We start from the raw sequence: 15,804 nt of genomic DNA, 5'->3' as shown, positions 1-15,804 counted from the left end.
TTAAAATAAAAAAATAAGATAATAAAAATAAAAAAATATATCGATTTTTAAAAAAAAAGTGCACCCCGTAGGAAAATTCTAATTATGTGGAAAAATCAAGAATAATTGGTTTTAAAATCATCTGTCAGGATATTACGGTTAACTTTTTATTTTCGGAGAAAACTCGTTTATTCTGATACGCGCCATACAAAGATTTTGAAAAAAAATGATAATTAATTATTTTTCCAACCAAATTAGCTAAGATTAATTTTGGGACATAATAAAACCTAACAAAAGCTATTCCAATAAAAAAAAGTTCAAATTTAAGACTTCGGTTTCTATTTCTATGGAGGCCGATTTTCAGCCCACCGTGCACCGCTTACACTCGCGTTCGGCTTGTCATTCGGTTATAAACCTTATGCCGCGCCGTTAGTGTTTAAATTATATTAGCTCGACGAGCTTGCGAGCCACGAGACGAGCCGCCGCTTACACTCGCGTCTCGTGGCGCGGCTCGCGGCTCGTCTCGTGGCTCGCGCGAGAGTCTAATCTGCCTATGAGTGGTTGCCACGTGGTTGCTCAACTAAATGTCAAAAAAAATACATGACACGTTTAACCAAGTGAAAAACGCCAATGTCAACGCAATGTTTGTTTTTTTATTTCGATATCCAAATTTTTTAAACTTATTTCTTTTTCATGATTTATCGGAATTTTAAGAAAATCACTATCCCCAATAAAATCACGGTACTAACATAAATATTAAAAATTGCATAACTCAAGTGTAAGATAAGGCCCAAATGCCCCACGGAGCGTAGTGATAAGAAGAAATAAACAATATCGTTCGTCACATCTTTATGTTTATCAGTGGCGTTTAACAATCAAAGCTTAATTAGAATTGCTGATAACATGGGTTGCTTGAATAATTCCGAGTCAGTTGTGGCTAAGACGTCGACTTTTTACAGCCATGGCGAGTTTAGTGACAAGAAACTTCGTTTTACTGACAAAATTTGCCAAAACTGTGTCCAATGGATCAAAAAGGCTATCCTCACATTTTATTTACTATCCTGACAATGAAAAACCGGTCGAAGGTAAGTTATGTGTTATAATGAAGAATATAGTTTTAGGTTATTCACTTGTTTACTTTAAAATTTAACTTGTACAAGTTGGTATTTTGTACATTATTAAAATACCATATGTTAATTAGTTTAAAGATTCATTATGAAAGTTATTAAGAAATGTACGTAGTCAATAGTGTGTTCTTTTAAAAAAATCCAGTAATATTCAAAGCGAAAGAAATTCAAAGGTGTATGTGAAGTCCCCAATCCGCATTGGGCTAGCGTGGGGACTATAGCCCAAACCCTCTCGCGCATGAGAGGAGGCCTGTGTCCAGCAGTGGGACATATATAGGCTCAAATTATTTATTATTTTAATATTCAAAGTCCCATACTCAAAAGGCAGTCACACACTTAACTAAATTAACTATAACAATTACTTTGGTGCTAAGATATTTAAAATTGGACCTGCATTCAAAAAGGGCCCTGTTCCAATATACATACTTGTACAAATTTAAATTCAGTTCTGTACTTTTATAGAAATAATGAGGTTTGTACTTTAGCAAAATATTCTACCATTATCAACATTTTACTTTGTGAATGTGAAAATGTTCATTATTTTCTTTTTCGCTGTAGGTGAGACAGCAAAAATGAACATGATGCAAGCCATCAACAATGCCATGGACATCACACTGAAGCAGGACTCCTCGGCTGTGTTGTTTGGGGAGGATGTGGGCTTTGGTGGAGTCTTCCGTTGTGCACTGGGCCTACAGGTAATTTTATGAAATGTTCTTTTGTATATGCACTATGTGGATATGTCTATCTAAATTTATAGAACAGTTCCATTACTTAGATACTGACAGACTATGCACAGCCTGAAGGCTCTGAAGCAGTCAAGGCAGAACCTTCACATTTAAAACACATTCTGAAAATAGTCTAGTATACCCGGAAAGGCTGAAAATGTTAGTGAAAGTTTTTAACAACTTCTACTACAAGGTTACGGGTGGAAATTAGACAAATCCGGTAAAGGCCTGGGAATGCCCGGTTCTGACCAAACAAAACAAAAACCGTACTGGTAGCATACTCTATGGCTGTGTACAAAAGTATGTCAAAATTTAATGTTATAGTAACTGTTACTGAAGTCACATAGTCTGCCTCCCTCATCTTACAAAATATGTGAAAAATTATATGTGTGCTGATCATTCTGTCTGCTGGTATTCAATCTTTCATATGCTCCGGTAAAAAAAAAACATTTACAAAGCAATCATAATAAACACATCTTTAAGTTGAACATAATATATATATCTGCTTCTAAGTATACCAAAAGTTAGGTTAATGATTATAGAAATGTATCAAGAGCATTTTATAACTGCTAATTTATTTAAAAGGAGAAATATGGCAAGGACCGGGTGTTCAACACACCACTATGCGAGCAGGGTATTGCCGGGTTTGCTATTGGACTCGCCACAGCCGGGGCCACCGCTATAGCAGAGATACAGTTCGCTGATTACATCTTCCCCGCCTTTGATCAGGTAAACAATCCAATATACTGACTCTTATAAAATCTAGCTGAATATTGAAGAGATTACGAGTTAATCTGGGATCTATTTAAAAATTTACTTTAAAATTTATTTTTATTCAATACCAATATGTTAATTTGCCAAAAAGAATCCTGGTGCTCTTTATCCTTTTAGGCTCACAGCATCTTTTTTATTACTGTTCCTATTAATTATAATATCCTAGTTTCGGAACTCCCTGTAAATGTGCACAGATAATTATAAAAGACGGCGAATTCAAGTTATATCCACGTACGGTCCAGATGAATGGATTCCTCTACCAAAGTCTTTTGGGTTACGTCAAATCCTTACGCACGGGAAATCCTTGGAGTTACAGGCTCACCATTAGACTGGTTGTATGCTCATTTGCCATCAACGCCTAAATTTTTTTCACACCACCTATTTGGAAAAGAATTTCTTCTTTTCTTCCTTGCTAGGAGGGAACAAAGTGGCACTTTTCTTCCCTGCTAGGAGGGATCAAAGTAACACTTTTCTTTTAAATAATCTGTTTAAGCGTCAGGTTGTGTCAACACTAAGATTTTTTTTATTTTCCTCATAGTTTTGATCCCTTTTGATCGCATTTGATCCCTTGTAACACAAACTACTATTTAGTTTCGCCTCCTTTTCCACTAACGCAAAACGTCGACAGGGACAAGCCTCATGTTTTTTCTATACATCTCAGCTAGTAAACGAGGCAGCTAAGTGCCGCTACCGCTCGGGCGGGCAGTTCCCGTGCGGGGGGCTGACGGTGCGCGCGCCGTGCGCCGCGGTGGGGCACGGCGGGCTCTACCACTCGCAGAGCCCGGAGGCCTACTTCGCGCACGCCGCCGGACTTAGGGTCAGTAATAACATAGAGAAAAAAATACATAGAGTGCTCACTCCATACATCAGTTCAGACTATTAATTTCAGTGTCTACATCTAGCATCGAGTAGAGGAACTATCAGTACTGCTGCTTGACAATAGATGTAGCGCCGACCGGAAAGTCTTATATCAACAGCATAAGACTTTCCGGTCGGTGGCGACATCTATTGTCAAGTAGCAGTACTGATAGTTCCGCTACTCGATGCTAGATGCTAATAGTCTTTTTGGTACTAAAACTGATGTATGGAGTGAGCACTCTATGTATTTTTTTCTCTATGGTAGCAGGGATGTTGCGAACATCCGCATCCGCAACCGCGGAACTTCCGCATTATTTTCAACATCGGCATCCGCATCCGCATAGAATCGATGCGGATTTAATGCGGATGCGGATGCGGAACAGGTCGGTACAGGAACGTCTTAGCATTGGCGTAAGTGCTAGACTGCTAGGTAATTTAGTCGTTAACCAAAAAAACCTATTAGAAATGAGCAGTCAAGCGTGAGTGGGACTTAATGTACGGAACCCTTGGAACGAGAGTCCGACTCGCACTTGGCCGGTTTTTTGAAATAAAAATTACTAAACTGTAATATTTGACGTTTTTTATAGTACTATCTTGACATCCGCATCCGCATCCGCGGATGTGAGCCTTTAAAAATCCGCATCCGCGGATGTCAAAAAATCGGCATCCGCAACATCCCTGGTCAGTAATAATTACTAATAAATGTCGATCAACAGGGGTCGGACAAAAAGTGCGGATGACGTCAAACCACTTATAGGATGATTTCAAATAGTATTTTTGATTTTCATAAACAATTATCACTTATCATTTATCAACCTCTTTATTAAACGATATCGCCACTTGAAATGAGTAAGTACGTTTTTGACAATGTGTCAGACATTGTCAATCAGATGAACAATAAATTGACTTCGTTATTGTTTAGCTATTGTATCTTCACGATTATATTTAGCTAAAACTAATGTATAAGAAAACGCTCTAAAATGTCATCTTTACTCGAATATTGTGGCAAGTTTCGTGAAATTTATTTTATTCACTACATCACCCTACCACCTGTATTATTAATTCCATGGATTTATTTACGATTATTTTGTTACTTCATTAATACTACTTTGTTACTACATGTCACACGGAAGTTTAAATACAAACTCAAACATCATCCTGTACGGATATGATGGTCGTTCTTGTCTACGTGACAGCGTGATAAAATGGTGTCCGTCACTTTCTTTCCCACGGTGTTAAACAGTGACAGTTATTTTATCACGTGGATAAAGATGGATAAAGCTATCCATAATAGGCTGGCTGTGTGCAAGATTACGTCATTTTTACGTCATCCGCACTTTTTGTCCGACCCCTGTCGATCAACTATTTCTTGTTGTTACTGTGTCCCATCAGCCAGGGGAGACAATATTAGCACAGTTTGTTAGAAGAACTGTTGTACTGTACAACAGTACAACTTGTACCACGTTTTATTGACATGCTTAGTAGACGGTTAATTAATGGAAAGGTTTTATAACTAAAGTATACTAGCGTCTGACAGAAACAGGATTTTTTCCCCAAAGCGAAGGTTCGGTTTTGCTCTAGTTTCGAAATTCAGTTTCGGACTTCTAATGGCCGTTTTTGGTAATGCCCGCCCGACCGAATTTTCAGTTTCGAAAATCGAAAGGGTCGGGGTCGGGCGCGGTCGAAAGTTTCGGCAGTTTTTTGACCGAAACCGATTCTTCGGCCGAAAGATGATTTTTGATGCCGAAATCTATTTTATACCTAGGTACTCACGGGAAACTCGTAGATAAAACGATTCTTAGTAATTGTCTATTAAATTCAAACATAGCACTAAACCACAATAAAATACTATTGTATAACACCATTATAAACTCACTTCACACAAGTTTTTCAAGGACACTGACAGTTGACAAAAAAAGTCAAATGTCAAAAACTTTTCTCCTAATTCTTCGTTCTCTTAAAAGTGAATAAGGTAACGCATTATAAGAGTTTTTACTATGTTCTGAAAATAGCGAGTCGTAGGTACAGTCGACGTCAAAAATATGTTGACACTTTCGCACCTTCCTCCTTTGTAATAAGGCGAAATATGTAAACATGTCTTTGAAGTCGATTGTACACCAATCGACCTTCTTTACCAAAAATTTTTCTACCATTTCATGTTTTCTGGGTTCGAATCCCGGTATAATAAGGGCATTTATTTGTGATGAGCACATATACTTGTTCCTGGGTCATGGGTGTTTTCTATGTATATAATTATGTATTTATCTATATAAGTATGTATATCGTCGCCTAGCACTCATAGTACAAGCTTTGCTTAGTTTGAGGCTAGGTCCTAGACTAGGAATCCTCTAGACTGAGTTTAGAGCAATTATTTCATGAAACCGATGCTGCCAAAAATACGGGGGTGCGGGGGGACGAGGTGAGCGAATCCCGTGCCGTGATTGGTCCGTTCAAAGACACGGACCAATCACGGCACGGGATTGACTCGAAGATGGAGTAAAACTACCGTATATTTGTGGCAGAGGGGGTAGCGTTACTATGCTCAGTCTAGAGGATGTCTTGTCTGTGGGCTAGGTTGATCTGTGTAAGATGTCCCCTGATATTTATTTATTTGAAAGAGGGACGGGTATATAGTCTATCTCGCCGCGAGATACTGTCGCGCCAATCATGTGCTAGCCCGGCTGATCCAGTTCAACAGTATTTTCTAATATGAATCGTATACAGGGTGGCCCATTTAGATCGGTCAGTATGGGAAAATCTGAAACTAAAAAACATACGACGATCTCTTCTTAGGAACCATGTCATCGATTTTAGTAACAAGAAAAACTGCATTCATACATTAAAAAAAATGTATGTAAATTGTATTGAAAAAAATGGTGGTAATTTCTAAAACTTACTAAAATAAATTAAAAGATATGAAAACAATGCATTTTATTCATTTCAGACATCATGTTTCATAGTAACATTCACTGCTTAAGATCCACACAATCGATATCTCAATAGAAATAGTTTTAGTTTTATTTTTCAAAATGTTCGGGGTTTGATTCCCGAGCTGAGTACACATTTTTTTTTAATTGTATGAATGCAGTTTTTCTTGTTACTAAAATCGACGACATGGTTCCTAAGAAGAGATCGTCGTATGTATTTTAGTTTCAGATTTTTCCATACTGACCGATCTAAATGACGCAGTGATCGGGGATTTCTATGCCACTCCGCGGGATATCAAGTCGAAATGGTAATATGGATACGCCACTTGGCCCGCGATAGGAACAAAACTGTTCGAAAAGTAAACGCTATTTCGGTGTTGGTAATTCGTTTATAAAATAAAGGACTGTAAAAAACACGGGTCTCGACTCGGTCGTTGAAAGGCAATGCAAAACTGATAAGGTAATGCGAGCTTAGTGGTTTTATTGATATATTCAATTGATCTGTTATCAAATTTTCAATTATTAATATTAATAATATATGCAATGCATGATTAATTGATTAACAGTAACATGCCAAAACACTCTCCTATATCGCACACGAATCCCGGATTCCCGCGGCAGATCCATACTAGCATAATGATTGAGGTCATTCACCCCAAGTGGCATAGAAATCCCCGATCACTGTAAATGAGCCATCCTGTATAACGAAGTGACACGTATTTCCAGGTGGTAGTCCCGCGTGGCCCTATCGCGGCCAAGGGTCTCCTGTTGTCCTGCCTGCGGTCCCGGGACCCCTGCGTGTTCCTGGAGCCCAAGATCCTGTACCGCTCCGCTACTGAAGACGTGCCGGTGGACGACTATACTTTACCGCTAGGACAGGCTCAGCTGCTTAGAGAAGGTAAACAGACTTATACAGGGTGCTTCCTGTAACAGGAGCAATAAATTAAACTGTAGGCTGTACTCCTCAAACTGACCAACATTTGTTCAGCAACTTTTGGAAATAACCCAGGTTTTGATTTTTATTACACTTTAAAATTTATTCTAAGACGCAATGTATTGCAAATTTTGTTATGTTTAAAGCGTGACAAGCAACGTCAAACATACTGATGTCAGCGTACATTGAAGGCAATATTTATTTTGTATGAAAAAGAGGAAGTCTAAAGGATTCATAATTTTTAAAAGTTACTGAACAAATGTTGGTCAGTTTGAGGAATACAACCTATAGTTTAATTTATTGCTCCTGTTACAGGAAGCACCCTGTAGATATAGTTTGTTAAAGGACTGTCTCATTTCAAACATAGAGAAAATCATACTATTATTATTAGTACTGGCATAGAGAAAAAAAATACATAGAGTGCTCACTCCATACATCAGTTTTAGTACCAAAAAGACTATTAGCATCTAGCATCGAGTAGCGGAACTATCAGTACTGCTACATCTATTGTCAAGTAGCAGTACTGATAGTTCCGCTACTCGATGCTAGATGTAGACACTGAAATTAATAGTCTGAACTGATGTATGGAGTGAGCACTCTTATCTTACTTATTTCTCTATGGTACTGGCACCCAAATAAAAAGGATGAGTATAGTTTTTTTTGTTATTATTTACTGACAAATTGGTTTATGCAAATATAAAGCCGCAAGGACCATCTCTAAAGAAGCGCACAGATTACCAGTCCGCCGGACGATATCTGTCTGTCAGTTAAACGCAAAAGGTGACAGTTCCGAACAACTACAGGCTGATATCGCCCGGCGGACTGGTAATCAGTGGGCCGCTTAAATCTTTCTAACGGCTCGGCCACGACATTGCGCGACCGGCGACAGTGGCGCCGGTAACCATAGGTTGGAGCGAGACAGCGATCGGACCTTTCGTTCCCACCTATGGTTGCCGCCGCCGCCGCCGCCGCTGGTCGCGCAATGCCGTTGTATGTATCAAGGATAATAGGCCTGATTTAGATGCTTAAGACGAGTACTACGTCCAAATAAATGTTTATATAGATCACTTTCATACCGCATTTGGCTCGCTAACGATTTCTTCGTAAGTCATGGAAGCCTAGTACTTTTACAAACATTATATGTACAGTCAGCAGCAATAGTTGTTAAGCGGGCGAGGTGATTAAAATGATCTTGACGCGACTTTATTATCAAGCGCGTCAAGGTAATTTTGAACACGTCGCCAGCTTAGCAACTTCTGCTGCTGACTATACTTTTATCTGTATATGGCACAGCCTAGTATACCTACCTACTATATTCATTCATTTTAGGGATAACAAACAACTATACAATATAATGTTACATTTAGTATTACAAATTAACTTAATGCATAGCCAACAACATCTTATACATTACACCATAGAGAAAAAAAATACATAGATTGCTCACTCAATACATCAGTTTTGATACCAAAAAGACTATTAATTTCAGTGTCTACGTTTAGCATCGAGTAGCGGAACTATCAGTACTGCTACTTGACAATAGATGTAGCAGCGACTGGAAAGTCTTATGTTGTTGAGCATAAGACTTTTATTTTATTTTATTTATAAGGCACACTTTACAGACGACATTCAATACATGATTACAATAAAAGTGGTAGGCTTTGTATAGAAATGCCACCCAAAATAAGTGAGCACAGCAAGAACAATAAATAATAACGAGCAAAAACTATCCTAAAATTATAACAAAAACACTACTACTTAACTACTACTGTTATTCTTTTTGAGAAATAAAAATATCTTTAAACCGACTTAATTATTAAATTACATAAATGATCTTAACATGTTAAATTGCTTACTATTGTTGTTGTGTAGTATGGTGGCCAAGAACCTTAACGACTTGCCTCTTGACTTTACGGAGATTATGGAGTGAGCACTCTTGTCTTACTATATTTCTCCATGGTTTAACGTATGTGTGTTTGTTTCAGGCTCAGAAGTGACCCTGATAGGCTGGGGCACGCAGCTGCACGTGTTGCTGGAGGTGGCGGACTTAGCGCGCGACCAGCTCGGCGTGAGCTGTGACGTCATCGACCTGCAGTCTATCCTACCCTGGGACCAGGAGACTGTCTGCAACGTCAGTATAGGACCGCATTGTATTGTATGTTTGTGTCAGGCTCAGAAGTGACCCTGATAGGCTGGGGCACGTGTCGCTGGAGGTGGCGGACTTAGCGCGCGACCAGCTCGGCGTGAGCTGTGACGTCATCGACCTGCAGTCTATCCTACCCTGGGACCAGGAGACTGTCTGCAACGTCAGTATAGGACCGCATTGTATTGTATGTTTGTGTCAGGCTCAGAAGTGACCCTGATAGGCTGGGGCACGTGTCGCTGGAGGTGGCGGACTTAGCGCGCGACCAGCTCGGCGTGAGCTGTGACGTCATCGACCTGCAGTCTATCCTACCCTGGGACCAGGAGACTGTCTGCAACGTCAGTATAGGACCGCATTGTATTGTATGTTTGTGTCAGGCTCAGAAGTGACCCTGATAGGCTGGGGCACGTGTCGCTGGAGGTGGCGGACTTAGCGCGCGACCAGCTCGGCGTGAGCTGTGACGTCATCGACCTGCAGTCTATCCTACCCTGGGACCAGGAGACTGTCTGCAACGTCAGTATAGGACCGCATTGTATTGTATGTTTGTGTCAGGCTCAGAAGTGACCCTGATAGGCTGGGGCACGTGTCGCTGGAGGTGGCGGACTTAGCGCGCGACCAGCTCGGCGTGAGCTGTGACGTCATCGACCTGCAGTCTATCCTACCCTGGGACCAGGAGACTGTCTGCAACGTCAGTATAGGACCGCATTGTATTGTATGTTTGTGTCAGGCTCAGAAGTGACCCTGATAGGCTGGGGCACGTGTCGCTGGAGGTGGCGGACTTAGCGCGCGACCAGCTCGGCGTGAGCTGTGACGTCATCGACCTGCAGTCTATCCTACCCTGGGACCAGGAGACTGTCTGCAACGTCAGTATAGGACCGCATTGTATTGTATGTTTGTGTCAGGCTCAGAAGTGACCCTGATAGGCTGGGGCACGTGTCGCTGGAGGTGGCGGACTTAGCGCGCGACCAGCTCGGCGTGAGCTGTGACGTCATCGACCTGCAGTCTATCCTACCCTGGGACCAGGAGACTGTCTGCAACGTCAGTATAGGACCGCATTGTATTGTATGTTTGTGTCAGGCTCAGAAGTGACCCTGATAGGCTGGGGCACGTGTCGCTGGAGGTGGCGGACTTAGCGCGCGACCAGCTCGGCGTGAGCTGTGACGTCATCGACCTGCAGTCTATCCTACCCTGGGACCAGGAGACTGTCTGCAACGTCAGTATAGGACCGCATTGTATTGTATGTTTGTGTCAGGCTCAGAAGTGACCCTGATAGGCTGGGGCACGTGTCGCTGGAGGTGGCGGACTTAGCGCGCGACCAGCTCGGCGTGAGCTGTGACGTCATCGACCTGCAGTCTATCCTACCCTGGGACCAGGAGACTGTCTGCAACGTCAGTATAGGACCGCATTGTATTGTATGTTTGTGTCAGGCTCAGAAGTGACCCTGATAGGCTGGGGCACGTGTCGCTGGAGGTGGCGGACTTAGCGCGCGACCAGCTCGGCGTGAGCTGTGACGTCATCGACCTGCAGTCTATCCTACCCTGGGACCAGGAGACTGTCTGCAACGTCAGTATAGGACCGCATTGTATTGTATGTTTGTGTCAGGCTCAGAAGTGACCCTGATAGGCTGGGGCACGTGTCGCTGGAGGTGGCGGACTTAGCGCGCGACCAGCTCGGCGTGAGCTGTGACGTCATCGACCTGCAGTCTATCCTACCCTGGGACCAGGAGACTGTCTGCAACGTCAGTATAGGACCGCATTGTATTGTATGTTTGTGTCAGGCTCAGAAGTGACCCTGATAGGCTGGGGCACGTGTCGCTGGAGGTGGCGGACTTAGCGCGCGACCAGCTCGGCGTGAGCTGTGACGTCATCGACCTGCAGTCCATCCTACCCTGGGACCAGGAGACTGTCTGCAACGTCAGTATAGAACCGCATTGTATTTCACCTGCACATTGTATTATTTTAACTACACTACCTACAAGATTGAGCATATTAAACAAACGTGACTTATTTTGGGAGTGGCGCCCCCTACGCAGAATTTCGCGTAATATTCCCTATTAGCGGCCATCACATAAAAGCACAGACTTGTAATAGGGATGTTGACACATGTTGAATTTTATAACAAAATCTAGTAAAATAGATAGCAAACGAGCAATTTATCACAATAATGTGGATATTAAAATAAAATATTGAAAAATTACAAAAATACAAGACCTGAAGGTTTCAAAATTTAAGTTTTTTTTAACTTCCAAAAACGATAAAAGTAAGGGTACCATTCGATTCCTTACATTTCACCAAAAAAAAAATTGTATAGCAACTATATACATAAACGCAATATTTCACCGACAAAAACACAATTTTCTTGTTTTGTCCATACTACAACGTGGGCGATGACGTCACGGCCTCTGGCCGTTTTGTATAGGGCGTTTCGCGAGTGAAGTGCGACTGTCGGACTTTGACTACAATTTCTGACTTTTGTGTTACTTTAATGCAATGGGTCCCATATAGACATTTGATCCTAAAAACAAACCCGATCGATTGATACCATAAAAAAAAATAGTCATGTAGCCTATTGTCGCGCTCATGCATTGTACATATATTTTATTTGCAGTCTGTAAAGAAGACTGGACGTTGCCTGATATCTCATGAGGCGCCTCTGACTTCCGGATTCGGTGCCGAATTGGCTGCTACCATACAGGTAACCTAGCTTAACCGGTTAAATCGCTAACCCAGAGTCAAATCGTACTGGTAACCAGGGTAACTCCAAATTTAACCGTTTAACCCCGGATTAGTGGGATGGTGCAAGTGGCGCTAAGTGTTCATGGAATTTAAGTTGTGAAGGCCTTGTTTAGTATTTTTCTAACGTGGGTACGGTGACAGATGCCATTTTCATACAATTTATAACCTCAAAATCTTGCATAATTGTACTGAGATGACATCTGTCACCGTACCCATGATGTTTGAAAAATACTAGAAACGTAGAGCTGGCCTCAAAAAATAATTACGAGACAGTCTAGTTAGTTTTCTATACTATTCTTATAATTAATACTGGATCTAGGCGTCTGGCAGCTGTTAGTCGGTGAAGGTCATAGAACGAAACTGCTTCACTTTAAGTAAAAAAGTTTTAAAGTTTGGTCTGGGCTTGTAGTATTTAGGGTAAACCAGTGCCAGTGACGTCTAACGTTATCCATAGTCGTTGCCTGTGACTTTTGTTTCCTTAACAATGCGAAATGTTGTTTATTTTAATTATAACAGTCCTTTATAAATGAGATTGCTATGGCACTTTATTATCGTGCATTGTTGTTTATTTTTCCAACTGGAAAGTTTTGCTAACTCCATCGATGTACAGCTGCCAGGCGCCCGAATTTAGTAATAAAATAAGGACAGTGTAGAACGTAGCTAACTATAACTAGACATGTTTCATTGCTCGAGAAATATCACACCTACTTGTAGATTTTTAACGACGATGATACATTGAACGTTTCGTCACAGAATAAATAATAGTACTATAAGTACAGAAGACTCACTCTCTAACAAAACGCGTCTGTTACGATCAGCACAGATATGGCCGCTAGGTGGCGACAGCGCCACGCGCGGCTTATGGCTAGCGGGGCCGAACGGATGTACTTTTAGCTACCTGTAGCAAAGCATAGAGAAAAAAATACATAGAGTGCTCACTCCATACATCAGTTTTAGTACCAAAAAGACTATTAGCATCTAGCATCGAGTAGCGGAACTATCAGTACTGCTACTTGACAATAGATGTCGCCACCGACCGGAAAGTCTTATGCTGTTGAGATAAGACTTTCCGGTCGGTGCTACATCTATTGTCAAGTAGCAGTACTGATAGTTCCGCTACTCGATGCTAGATGTAGACACTGAAAATTAATAGTCTGAACTGATGTATGGAGTGAGCACTCTATGTATTTTTTTCTCTATGACCAAAGCGACGAAATCGCAGAGTGAGACACGCCTGGTCTCGTTTCAGAACGAATGCTTCCTGCACCTGGAGGCGCCAGTGTCGCGCGTGGCGGGCTGGGACGCGCCGTTCCCGCACGTGTTCGAGCCGCTCTACCTGCCCGGCAGGTGGCGCTGCTTCAGTGCACTCAAACAGCTGTTGGACTACTGATACTGACAGACCTAATAATAACTGTTTAAACGACAACGGTTTCACTTAGATTTTTAGGGTTCCGTACCCAAAGGGTAAAAAAGGGTACTAAGACTCCGCTGTCCGTCTGTCACCAGGCTGTATCTCACGAACCGTGATAGCTAGACAGTTGAAATTTTCACAGATGTATTTCTGTTGCCGCTATAACAACAAATACTAAAAACAGAATAAAATAAAGATTTAAGTGGGGCTCCCATACAACGAACGTGATTTTTGACCGAAGTTAAGCAACGTCGGGCGGGGTCAGTACTTGGATGGGTGACCGTTTTTTTTGCTTGTTTTGCTCTATTTTTTGTTGATGGTGCGGAACCATCCGTGCGCGAATCAGACTCGCACTTGGCCGGTTTTTAGTCGCTATTGGCGACATGTTTCGGTCCATTCGGGGGTCCTTCCTCAGGCGCTCGTGCTCGCGGCACTGCCCTTCAGACAGGGCGGGGGCGGGGTACGCGGGGCGGGGGATAGCGACTAAAAATCCGAGTGAAACCGTTGTCGTCTCAACACCCTAGAATTGTGTAATTTTTTTGTTTTTTTTAATGCCCTGGATGCCAGCCCTTTAAGCCAAATCTCGTAGAAAAGGGGCAAGCTATGATGGCGCCATCTATGCAAACTTTTGACAGTTGCCAACACCATGTCACATGAATCATTCCCATCTGTCCCTGCCTCGTGTAGGGCGGCGGTCCCGTGGTGCGGGGACAAATGGGAATACAGCAAAATTGTATGTTGAACTTCCTTACATTCCACTGTCTTGCCTTGGGAGGGTTGTTGAATATATAAGTAGTTTTATTTTTATAAGGATCATATCTATGTACAAATGTGAATTTATTGTTAATGTTTTTTTAATACATCTATGTGTTTTTAACGTTTACGTGGTTTTTTAAATACCTACAACCTACATGGGTAGATAACAACTAGCAGTAGTCACGCAACAAGTCCTTTGCAAGCTGCTTAACCTTTTGGACGCCAATGACCGATATATCCGCACCGTAGGTACAACGCTAAAGACCTTAATCGGTCACAGACCACAGAGCAACATCGACCTACGCGCATATACATAAAGTTCAACTTCAGTTTTGACACTTCAATGATGTGGCGTCCGAGTGACAGCTTTTGTGTTTGACACGGCGTGGAAAAGTTAAACTTTTACTACCAGTCTAAACTCAATTAGGTTGATTGAGTTCCACCTTTGACCTGCGTCTTCAGGAGCCTACCCAAAATGACAGTCATAGATCAACAAATGCCAACAGAAAAAAATATAACCAAGATATGGCCCAATGGTGCTCTGAGTGACATCTCTTGATTTTTTCTGGAACTAATCGGGACTTTTATGGGTTTGCTACTCTATAAATTATATTGATTATGCCTAGATGCTACAAATTCAAATGTTTATTTTCCATAGATTGCGTTGATTGATTGTTGCGTTTTCTATCAATAGTTGTCATCTTGGCTAGGACCCCAGACAAGCTTGATGGGACCATATCATTGCATTATCACCGAAGTAATAATGTAAATAAGCAGAGTAAATATTGTCCCATATTATATTGGGACTGGTAAAATTTCATAACTGACAAAGACAGTTAAAGCTTATACAGAGTGCTTCCTGTAACAGGAGCAATAAATTAAACTGTAGGCTGTACTCCTCAAACTGACCAACATTTGTTCAGCAACTTTTGAAAATAACTCGAGTTTTGGTTTTTATTACACTTTAAAGTTTATTCTAAGACGCAATGTATTGCAAATTTTGTTATGTTTGAAGCGTGACAAGCAACGTCAAACACACTAATGTCAGCATACATTGAAGGCAATATTTATTTTGTATGAAAAAGAGAAAGTCTAAAGGATTCATAATTTTTAAAAGTTGCTTAACAAATGTTGGTCAGTTTGAGGAGTACAGCCTACAGTTTAATTTATTGCTCCTGTTACAGGAAGCACCCTGTATAAAGACAGTCAAACAAATGCTCACAAAAGCTTTTAGTATTAAAAGAAAACAAGTATTCATACTTAAATTATTTATTAAAAAATAAAAATCAATCCATAAAATAACGCTAGAAATTAAAACAGCAGTTAGTATCCAAATAAAAATGTCAAACTTATTATTAATGTAACACATATACGCTGTGCTGGGAGTGACTTAACTGAAAATAATGAAAATTTAATCTGAATACTAAACTTATAA

The 15,804-nt window shown here is 41.2% G+C and overlaps 1 protein-coding gene across 1 annotated transcript; it reads left to right on the top strand.

Annotated features, from left to right (window-relative positions):
* Nucleotides 1-693: 693 nt before the first annotated feature.
* On the top strand, nucleotides 694-13,592 carry LOC134649891 (2-oxoisovalerate dehydrogenase subunit beta, mitochondrial). Its single transcript, XM_063504724.1, has 8 exons — nucleotides 694-1,064; nucleotides 1,665-1,801; nucleotides 2,417-2,560; nucleotides 3,267-3,422; nucleotides 7,117-7,288; nucleotides 9,310-9,455; nucleotides 12,075-12,161; nucleotides 13,452-13,592. The coding sequence occupies exons 1-8, from the start codon at nucleotides 941-943 to the stop codon at nucleotides 13,590-13,592; spliced, it is 1,107 nt and encodes a 368-aa protein (XP_063360794.1). The 5' UTR covers nucleotides 694-940.
* Nucleotides 13,593-15,804: the final 2,212 nt, after the last annotated feature.

This window comes from Cydia amplana, chromosome 7, assembly GCF_948474715.1.
Source record: "Cydia amplana chromosome 7, ilCydAmpl1.1, whole genome shotgun sequence".
Lineage (NCBI taxonomy): Eukaryota > Metazoa > Arthropoda > Insecta > Lepidoptera > Tortricidae > Cydia > Cydia amplana.
The sequence above is the reverse complement of the archived record's forward strand: the minus strand, read 5'-3'. Positions and strand labels throughout refer to the sequence as shown.

Coding starts and splice junctions, on each gene's coding strand:
- LOC134649891 (XM_063504724.1), top strand. CDS start 941: ATGGCGAGTTTAGTGACAAGAAACTTCGTTTTACTGACAAAATTTGCC. Junction 2,561..3,266: donor TCTTCCCCGCCTTTGATCAG/GTAAACAATCCA, acceptor TATACATCTCAG/CTAGTAAACGAGGCAGCTAA. Junction 9,456..12,074: donor ACCAGGAGACTGTCTGCAAC/GTCAGTATAGGA, acceptor TTTTATTTGCAG/TCTGTAAAGAAGACTGGACG.